Source organism: Silurus aristotelis (genome assembly GCF_946808225.1).
Source record: "Silurus aristotelis genome assembly, chromosome: 21".
Taxonomy (NCBI): Eukaryota; Metazoa; Chordata; class Actinopteri; order Siluriformes; family Siluridae; genus Silurus; species Silurus aristotelis.
In genome coordinates this window covers 3,104,072-3,114,908 of record NC_139594.1, presented here as the reverse complement: position 1 = coordinate 3,114,908, position 10,837 = coordinate 3,104,072, and the positions used below count along the sequence as shown (strand labels likewise).

At 41.4% G+C, this 10,837-nt stretch overlaps 1 protein-coding gene across 1 annotated transcript in view; it reads left to right on the top strand.

Annotated features, from left to right (window-relative positions):
* Positions 1 to 404: 404 nt before the first annotated feature.
* ppap2d (phosphatidic acid phosphatase type 2D) overlaps positions 405 to 10,837 on the top strand; it is a 43,908-nt gene continuing 33,475 nt past the window's right edge. Inside the window, exon 1 of the mRNA XM_083524588.1 lies at positions 405 to 1,477. Coding sequence (XP_083380714.1) covers positions 1,264 to 1,477 — 214 coding nt within the window. The 5' untranslated portion in view covers positions 405 to 1,263. The remainder of the gene's footprint in view (positions 1,478 to 10,837) is intronic.

Sequence of the window (10,837 nt, the reverse complement as noted above, 5' to 3'; positions counted from 1 at the left end):
ATTACCCAATCATACACCCACCCCAAATACCCTGTACTTATATTTCCCAATCATACACCCACCCCCAGTACCCTGTACTCATATTACCCAATCATACACCCACCCCAAATACCCTGTACTCATATTACCCAATCATACACCCACCCCAAATACCCTGTACTTATATTTCCCAATCATACACCCACCCCCAGTACCCTGTACTTATGCCCTTATCATATACCACCCCCATACCACATGTACCCATCAATACCCACAAAAATACCCCACATAGATTTGTATTACTGTGTTGTTGTTGTTGTTGTTTTAGATTGTCTTACTATTGTTATTTTTATGACAATAATTAAATGTTTTCATTATTTATTATTATTATAACTGGATTCAAAGAGAAGTGTGTGTGTGTGTGTGTCTGTGTGTGTGTGTGTGTGTGTGAGAGAGAGAGAGAGAGAGAGAGAGAGAGAGAGTGTGTGTGTGTGAGAGAGAGAGAGAGAGAGAGAGAGAGAGTGTGTGTGTGTGTGTGTGTGTGTGTGAGAGAGAGAGAGAGAGAGAGAGCGAGAGAGAGAGAGAGAGAGAGAGAGAGAGTGTGTGTGTGTGTGTGAGAGAGAGAGAGAGAGAGAGAGAGAGAGAGAGTGTGTGTGTGTGTGTGTGTGTGTGTGTGAGAGAGAGAGAGAGAGAGAGAGAGAGAGAGAGAGAGAGAGAGAGAGAGAGGGGAGGAGTAGGGGGAGGAATAATACACCACTCCAAATGAAAACACTGACAACTTTTCTCGCTCTTGAAGTTGAAACTTGTGTCTGAAGGAGAAGCTCCATATGGAGTTCAGTGACCCAGCAAGTTCTCGGAGTGTGTTGTGTGTGTGTTGTGTGTGTGTTCTAGGAGGAGTGTGTTGAGGGCGCGCGTGATTTCTTACTCTTTTACTGGACGTGCTCGTGGAGCGGGTCTGATCCCAGCGTGAGGAGGATGGCGAGGTTCTTCTTTCCTAAAAACCCAGAAAGTGATTTTTGGCTTCAGATCTGGGATTTGGCTCCTGCTGCGGTGTCTGTGATCCATTAACCTGCTCGCTTCAAAGCGGGATTTCTGTCAACATGACCTTCTCTCCTGTGCACTAGTGCTTAAAGATCTCTGGTTAAACTTTTCTACCTGTGGGAGATATCTTACAAAACCGCACTTCATGCGCGCGGAGGCTGAACTGGACCAGATCAGATCCCGAATCAAGGAAAAGTGCGCTTCTGCTTTCATATACTGTTACTAGTCGATTATACAGTGCTTATGGAGAAGATCGGCATGAACAGTGAAGGAGGAGGTGGTGGAGCTGTGGAGCGGGACCTGGAGATCCAGGGGCGGCTGGCGGAGGGCGGTGAAGACGCGGAGCCCCTGCGGGAGAACGGGAAAGCCGGAGCCGCGCAGAGCCGAACCGTGACCCGGGCTAACACCTACAGTCCTCGGATGCTGGTCGGTCTGGACATGTTGTGTCTGATTGTGGGTGAGTTTCCAGATGTTTCTTTCCTTGACGGACCCCAATTAAAAACAAGTAATTAATCCACATTATATATATATATATATATATATATATATATATATATATATATATATATATATATATATATATATATATATATACACATAATTTTGTTTATATCAGCTTCTGATCAAGCTGGACATTATTACGTCACAGATCTTTGCCCTAATTGGTATGTCGCAAAAATACGCGCTCCATGGTCGCTTTGGTAACTAATTGGGTCGTACCACTTGCCCATGCTGTTTAGTATGCAGATCCACTTGACAGCATGCAGGAAAAGTCTGGGAAACAACACCCCTTTTTTTTTTTTTACTTCTATAAAACGAAGCAAGATTAGACATCGATTTAACCATTTTCTTAATTTTTTCCCTTTTTTTTTTCCATTTAAAAGGGTAAATTTGCATTTACAGCATTTTCCAGGTGCACATATCGAAAACAACTTGCAATTTTCACAATGGAGAGATTGAGGTTTAAAAGTCTTCCTCGCAAGGGCCCCCAGTTGGCAGCTTCGGTGTTAGTGGGATTTGGACTCAACTTTTTGATTACTTTTAAAGGCAACTGGGTTCCAATTCCAGTGTGTAATGTAAAAGATAAATAATAATCCAAGCGACAGATGTATATTAAAGGTACAGAAGGTATGGACGTGACCCCACGCAGACAAGGAAAGGTCTAGTTTATCAATCTTTTTTTGACAAAATGGTATTTGAAGCGTACAGAGGAAAACACCGCTTAAATGTCTCTCATGAACTCAGTTGTGTGAGTGTTTTTAATATGTATTTAGAATAGGTTTTATTTGTCACATATACATTACAGCACAGGGAAATTGTTCTTCCTAGCACATCCCAGCTTGCTCTGAGGCCAGCCATGATATAGCACCCTTGGAGCACAGAGGGTTAAGGGCCTTGCTCAAGGGCCCAAGAGTAGCGGCTTGGCAATACCTTGGCTTGAAACCCCCTGACCTTCCAATTAGTAATCCAGCATCTTAAACTCGACCCCCCCCCCCCCACACACACACACACACACACACACACAGACACACACACACACACACTCCCCCTTTAACTAATTACCTTAAACAGACAAGATGTTTATTAAAAGTCACTTGGAAAGTCTAATGCAGTTTGAAGAAAGTGAGCCTCTACTTTTCTGGATGATTTCAACAGAATATTGACTTTTCACAGAACTTGAGAGAAACATAACAAAGCTGAAATGTAAACACAAAGAAAACGAGGATCAAGTAGAAGTTTATTACCATTTTTGTAGCTTGTGGTAATAAACCAGTGATCATTAAACTATGACCCGTGGTGATCTTTGATTTGGCCCTAAATGCCATAATATGAGAAAAAATACAATAAAGACCAACTTCTTGTGTCTCATTAGCGGTCAATGAATAGCTGTTATTATGTACTGAACCCTAGTATAAATAAGATTGTTTTTTAGATTTGGATTACCAGAACTTTAAACATAAAACTGCATTAGTTCAACAGATTACAGAGTATCTATCTATCTATCTATCTATCTATCTATCTATCTATCTATCTATCTATCTATCTATCTATCTGTCTGTCTGTCTGTCTGTCTGTCTGTCTGTCTGTCTGTCTGTCTGTCTGTCTGTCTTTCATTCCGCATCTATCTATCTATCTATCTATCTATCTATCTATCTATCTATCTATCTATCTATCTATCTATCTATCTGTCTGTCTGTCTGTCTGTCTGTCTGTCTGTCTGTCTGTCTGTCTGTCTGTCTGTCTGTCTGTCTGTCTGTCTTTCATTCCGCATCTATCTATCTATCTATCTATCTATCTATCTATCTATCTATCTATCTATCTGTCTGTCTGTCTGTCTGTCTGTCTGTCTGTCTGTCTGTCTGTCTGTCTGTCTGTCTGTCTGCCTGCCTGCCTGCCTGCCTGCCTGCCTGTCTGTCTGTCTTTCATTCCGCATCTATCTATCTATCTGTCTGTCTGTCTGTCTGTCTGTCTGTCTGTCTGTCTGTCTGTCGATAGATAGATAGATAGATAGATAGATAGATAGATAGATAGATAGATAGATAGATAGATAGATAGATAGATAGATAGATTTATTTGTAAGTAATAAATCAGTGAATGAGGGGATCCATTGCAAAACCTAAAAAACTGCAATATAAAGTCAATTTATTTTCAGCCCTTGGCCCTTTATCAAGGTCGATTTTTGGCCCTCCAAAGTAAAAAGTTTGGGCCCCTCTGCAATAAAGAACAAACTGAACACGCAACTTTTACATCTGGCTGCATCCTTGGAAGCGGGTGCTTTCCAGAGGGGAAAACAAGTGCAGGTGTTGATCAACGTGGAGCTTGTTATTGTTCAGAAGATGAACATGTCATTGAGCAATTCAGAAAACATTAAACGAAGCGTTTGGAAAATTCTTTCTACAATTCCTTTTAACACGCAATCAGAAAGCAAGTCATCTCCGAAATACAGATATTTTGGTGTAAATAATCGGCACGGAACACTCTTTGTTCGCTAATAAACGCGCTTTGGCCGTAATTGTGTTGTTTGTTAAGCCCAGCTGAACCTGTCCAGGCAGACCGACAGGTCTGTGCAACGGCGTATACACTTCCCTGAGCTCCGTAGCAGTGATAGAGACATGACAAAGTTCTGTCTGATGTATGGCTTGTGGCTACACTGTTTTTACACACACATTTGGCAGGAGCCTTTACCTCAAACAACGTGTAATTATCTCGTTTTTATGCCAGGGTCAGCCTGAATACTGGATACTGATTGGCTGGAAGATGCAGGTAGTTTGCACTGCCTTATAAACAACTAACTATAGTAAGATCCTGTTTTAATTTCAGGGGGGTGGGAGCTCAGTGGTGAAGGTTCTGAGTTACAATACGGAAGGTTGGTGGTTCAAGCCCTGTGATCGCCAAGCTGCCCCTCTTGGGGCCCTTGAGCAAGGCCCTAAACCCTTAGTACTCTAGGGGTGCTGACTTTGCACTTTCACCCCAGCTTCCTAACATCTCTGAGGTATGAGAACGAATTTCACTCTGATGTAATGTACACAAGTGTGGAGCACCTTTTAGGATTTTTTTAAGGTTTATTGTAACTTGTATGGTGATAAATGTTTTTTTATAATCAAATAAAGGTTTTAAGTTTGCCCAGTAAAAATATGCTCAAGAATCACAAAGTAATTATAAATTGTTTACTAAGTTGTTCTGGAGTTTGATTTGAGTTTCTCATGTTGAATATCTTTCAGTGTTCAGAAATGAACTAAAGTTTTAAGTTGATTTTGCTTTGTGTTTGCATCGGAACGACGCGTGTGTTACAAAACGTTCGAATAAATAATTCATGTATGCGCGCTCTTGATTCGAATAGTAATTCAATATAGTATATTAGTATATTGAAGTATAGTATATTGAATAGTTGTTGTTTTTTCAACGCTTTGTCTCATTTTAAGACACAGTATATAATGACGATTGTTAAATGAAGAGAATTTCTCGTGTTTAGCAGCTCTGGTCTTTTTTCCACACTAAAGAAGCAAACTAAAAGAAATGATTAACGAGCCAGTTTTTGGTTAATTCGCCCAAATCCGACTGCTTGGAATAAGTCTGTTAATGCTTATTTTCAGACATTTTGTTCGACTTTTTTTGAAAAAAAAAGATGTTTTCTTATTTCAAGAAATCATACCAAGTGTAACTACGTATCTCACTGCACTGGCAGATCATTCGATTCGTTTCTATTCTGTATCTTCTTAAATTAAGCATTTATTTCTTATATTTAGGTTATTTTTTGTAGGAACAGTGCAACGTAGAGTAAGGTTACAGTGTATAGTTGTGTATAGTAGTGTGTGTGTGTGTGTGTGTGTGTGTGTGTGTGTGTGTGTGTGTGTGTGTGTGTGTGTGTGTGTGTGTGATAAGGGTGTTTCCTTAAGGATATTCACGTAAATGTTAAATGTAATTGTTCCTTACGTAAACATCTGAGGGGTTAATATCTCTGCTCAAGGGCTCAGCAGGGGCAGTCGAAATTTGAACTCATGACCTTCCGGGCAGTGGGCGACTGTTTTAAGCGTCTGCAGAAAGGAAGCACCCATACTGAGGCGGTGATTGGCAGCAATCCAACCTTCTCATCAGTGCTGCTGTAGTGATTTTTTCACTAAAACCCCCCTGTAGTGCCATGGTGTCGAGCTCAGCAGAAATCCTGCCTCGCTGATACATCAGTCACATGGTACTGTATGGTCAAAGATGGCAAAAGTACACACATCCTTCACTCAAGTAGAAGTGCAGATACTGATGTTTTAAAAGACTCTGGTAACAGTTGAAGTTCTGACCACACTATTTAATGAAAGTAAGGAAGTTCGAGCTTCGACATGTACTTCAGTAAAAAGTAGTGATTATTACTACCTGTTTTAGCGTCACTCTGGTAACTGGAACTCGTCATATTAATATATTGATATAAAACATATTTTAAGATGTTGTTCTCTAATGAATGTATGCAGGCTGAAGATACACCATATAGAACACAAGTAGAGAGGAGATGATGATCAGGTGATCAGGAATGTGTCAGTTCTCAGTCATGTTTCCATCACTGACTCCCTCTGTCTCATCCACGTTGACCCCAGACTTCTTGTGGAATTCGTTGAGAGCTTCATAAACTACATCTGTGGTGTGTGAGAGCCTGGAAATGATACACCAGTACACCAGGGAGATTAAAAAAAGCTACGCAATGACAGGAAACGGGTTGGTGGGCTGAAAAGGACGCAATGAGAAAAAAAAACATTGTCACCAAACAGATTCAAACTACCTGGTTTAAAAATGTAGGAAGTAGAAAGTATATTTGTGTTAAAAATGTAATGGGTAAAAGTAAAAATTAGTCCAAAAAGATACTAAAAAATCTATTTAAGTAAAGTAACTTTGGTAATTCCCGCCTCTGGGTATGATGCAGATTTGCGTGCTCCTCATGATAAAGCACAATGTCGTCACATGTACATGTCGAGTACGGAAGTGAGTCATGACCTAATGACTATTGACGTGGTATAGAAAAGGGTCATTTATTTCCCTTCGTTTTGTAGCTCGATCACTTCCTCTTTTGCTTACGGTTTACTAGTTTTAGCCAGAAGCCTTAGCATAGCCGCTTAGCATCGCTACTAAATAATTCATAGGATTCATTACGTAATGAGCATTTAAGTGGTTTTTCAAGAGAGTTCATTTGTCAGATATGTTGGAATGGAACGCTGGTGTATTCTTCCATTCAGTGTGGTTCTTCAGGCAGGTGAGGATCCAGACACTGGTCTCCCAATGCACCTGAGGAAAGCAATCTCTCCTGCCTACTAGTGAACACAGTGAGAATGGGCTCGGACTCTGGATCCACTCATGTTTTGGACTGTAGCATTTTTTTTCTCGATTACTGTGACAAACGACAAAACTGCAAGAGATTTTGCACATATAGAGAAAGTGAATCCTGGACATGACACACTTTTGTTCTACTCATGTGAGCAAATCAATCAAAAAATAACCCAAAAATTGCACATTTGATGAAACCATGAGATGAGAGAGAGTCATCTGATTAAGACTTCATGGTGACAGTAAATTGTGCCTCCATGATACAGATGTTGCAAAACGTCTGCGCAACAACCGTGCAACAGGATCTTCGCAATTTTGCAAGAAGTGCATTTCTGCGTCACGTCACATTATGAATGGATTTTCGAATTGTGAGCTCCAAAAGAGCTCAGAGGAGAAAATGTGCTGGGGGAAAAGAGAGTTATCTTGGGACACCTGACTTGTGTGGTTCTTCTCCTAACTGTTACCTCAACGTTGGAGGAACGCAGTTGTATATGCTTTTGCTATAGAGCTCCAACACTATTGAACACATATTGAGATTACTTGCAGCTCAGTTCTCCTCACCTCACGTCACCTCACCTCACCTCACCTCACCTCTATCAGTACCCTTATTTACTACCACACATTGCTGAATGAATCTCCACACAAATCTCCACCAAATCTAGTGGAACATCTTTCCAGATGAGTGGAGCTCATCATAACAGCGAATGGCGACTCAATGTGGACTGGAATGTTCAAATAAGAAGCTCATACACTACCAATCTTAGTGGTTAAGATATTGGTCAGACGGTCAAGAGTTTAAATCCCAGCACCACCAAGGTGCCGTAAACCTGCCGAGTGCCGTAAACGTGTCCACAAATTTGAGCTTGTTGGTAAATATTAAAAATAATAAATGAAAATCAGTCCCCAAACATAAATTGTGTGTCTACCTGAAAGCACCTTCAAATTTAGCCTCGGCTTTCGCAGCAGTAACATATTACACCACCCCAGAACACAGCCACAGGAATTACCCCACAGGCAAATTGGGGTATGGAGCAATAGAAAGTAAAAGAAAAGAAAAAGAAAAAAAAGACCGCATTACAAACATTGTCGTTTCTCAGTGATTTAAGTCGTGAGAACCGGACAGTGCGGGAATGCGGCTTCTGGACATGCACGCAAGTTAATGACCGAGACGAATCATTGGACTAGCTTGCACATAGCTGTGAAGTTCTTTCATCTCCACAGCGTAAACAACAACAGTGGGAATAACGCAGGACCCCTGGGAATTTCGACGTTTCCCTTTATAATTATTTGTCTGCAATTCTACATGACACAGAGTTTCCACAGGTCCTGCTGTATTGAGAAACATCCACATTGTGTCAGGACTTGCTAAAAAAAGGCCACATTTCCATGGGATCGAATCGCAACCATGCTGACACATGACCCCGTTTATTAGCTACAGGGATTAACCAGAACACTTGATCCGGCTGATCGGGATCTTTGGGATTGTAAAACGAACCGTTCGAAGCTGTAAGAATGGGTCAGGCAGTGCTACGCATGCAGAACCGACTCGGCCGCTCTGCAGAGCGTTATAGCTCGTTTGTCTTCGATGGCATCCAGACCGTGAATAGCGCATTCATTGGCATTCCGAATCCTCCGTTAATAAATCCTCAGAACGCGAGCGAGGCTCCGAATGCAAATCCGTCCCAGAATCGCCTGCTGTGTTTGTTCGAGATCGCCGCAGGCCTCCGGAGAACGACGCAGAACAACACGCTGCATTGTATTGTGTGCGGAGGCCCTTGGGCATAGCCGAGAAGATCAGTCACCCCCACTGGCTTTCAGTTTCAAACTTGGCAGCTGTGTGTGTGTGTGTGTGTGTGTGTGTGTGTGTGTTTGTGTGTGTTTAACTGGGAACAAGGCATTTAAATTTGTTGTGGTTTTTCCCAGTAATCCGATGAATTACGAGTCTGAAAACTGATGCTCAGGTATGAAACGAGGTCACGAAGGTCACCAGTGTATCTGTAGTCGAATCAGTCGTTATTTAAAGAGTCAAATTCAGGATTCAGAACCGAACATCAGCCTGACGTGCTTTACAAATCGATCCACATAGAACCAGATGTTCAGAGCCACTCTATGGGCAAAGGACAACTTTCATCAAGCTGTTCTTCATCAGACGTCTTTGGATGCAGTCGAATGTAACATTTCCATGAAGCTCCATGAAGTTCTGCTTTTCGTAAGTTGGAAGTATGAGGAAAATCTCCTGCTATAGAGCTCCAATCCTATGGAACAACTTTGACTGCACCCCAGGCCACTTCACCTTTACTAACATACGTCCTTGTGGCATCTTCCCAGAAGAGTGGAGCTCATTATAACAGCAACTGTGTCCCTGTCCACGTTTAGTCGCCGTTATTACGAGCTCTATTCTTCTGGAAAGATGTTCCACTAGATTTTGTGTGAGATGTGGGCGTAGAATCCTTCGACCAAAATTTGCATATCAGTGTGTGTATGTTTCATCGAAGCATTGATGTTCTGATTTTCTTTTTGAAAAATCACTGACTGCTCCACAGCTCTGATATTTGCATTAAGGTAGGTGCTGCAGGAAGCGGATGAAACTTCAGGAAACACTTCCGAGGCTTAAAAGGAGGCAGGTCTAGACGATACAGAGCAAGCAAGGACGGCGGAGAAGTGAAATAGAGAAAGGAAACCTGATATGGAGAACTATTATCTGTCCATCTGACCCAGTGATCAGAAACAGAAATAAACCGGAGTGAAGAAAGCGTCTCGTCCGTCAGGCCTTTCTGTCATGGAATTTTATTCCAGACATGCGTCCAAACACATGGCATGCCAGAGGTAACTGAATTGTGTGTTTTTTCAAGGTGTGCCAGAGTTTATGTTTTGATTGGAGAGAGACGTCGAGTCTTGAGCAGGTTTGAACACGCCGAAGCCGAGTCCTTGCTGTACAAACACACTTACTCTCAACTCAACCAATGCGATCAACACTACCTTTGGCTTTGACTCGTGTAATGGACTTTTTTGTTTTTTTTGTTTCAAAGCCCACACGTTATCGTTTTTTTATATTAGGAACTATTACGTGTACTTGGATGGCGAGCGCTTCTTAAAAAAAACTTGTTATTGGTGATAAAATGTGTAAAGTGGTTTTATGTTTTTTTTTTTTTTTTTTTTTTTTTTAAACACTAGAAGGAGTCTCCAAGGTGTTCAGATATGAGAAGGTCTCCAGGACAATATGAAGAGGTTATCCTTCATGAATGTTCCACAACATTGAATGTAACAAGAAATGGCAAAAAAAAAAAAGTATAGTTATTTTTTTTTAATTCAATACGCTAATAAGCTTTTAATAAGCTCTGTGAAAATGCTGTTTTTGTCGACCGTAAAAAACTGAAGCTTTCGAAAAAACATTTGTCATTTTTTGGCGTTTCAAAGAGCTGGAAACCAAATAAATGGCGCAGGTAAAAGCGTGTCACGTTTTGCTCACGCGCAGTACAGGGACGCGAGTGTTTTCAGACGTTTCAGTGTGGATGTGTGACTTTTGGGGAAACAAAAAAAGGTTTGACAACCAAAGTGTGGACGTGGAGCATTTTCAGGGCGAAAACGCCATTTTCAAATGTATCTGGATTAGTGTAGATGTTATATCATGGTTATATCATAAGTTATATCATGGGCACAGACTCACCAAAGCTGGCTCTGGATTACTGATTGTAATGTTGGGGGCTCATAGTTCTACCAAGGTGCTACTCTTTGGGCCCTTGAGCAAGGCCCTTAATGCTCTGTGCTCCAGGGGTGCTATATCATGGCTGACCCTGCACTCTGTCCCCAGTTTTCTAACATCACTGGGATATGTGAAGAAAGAACTTCACTATAAAAGCATATGAAGGTATAAAGCAGCTTTACTGTGGGTAAATCTGGGCCCATGGCAGCCTCCGATTCCTGTTCTTACCTCCTCAAAGCGTAATGTGCTGCTGATAATGACATGCTTTTCTGCTTACCACGCTTGTAAAGAGTGATTATACAAATTACT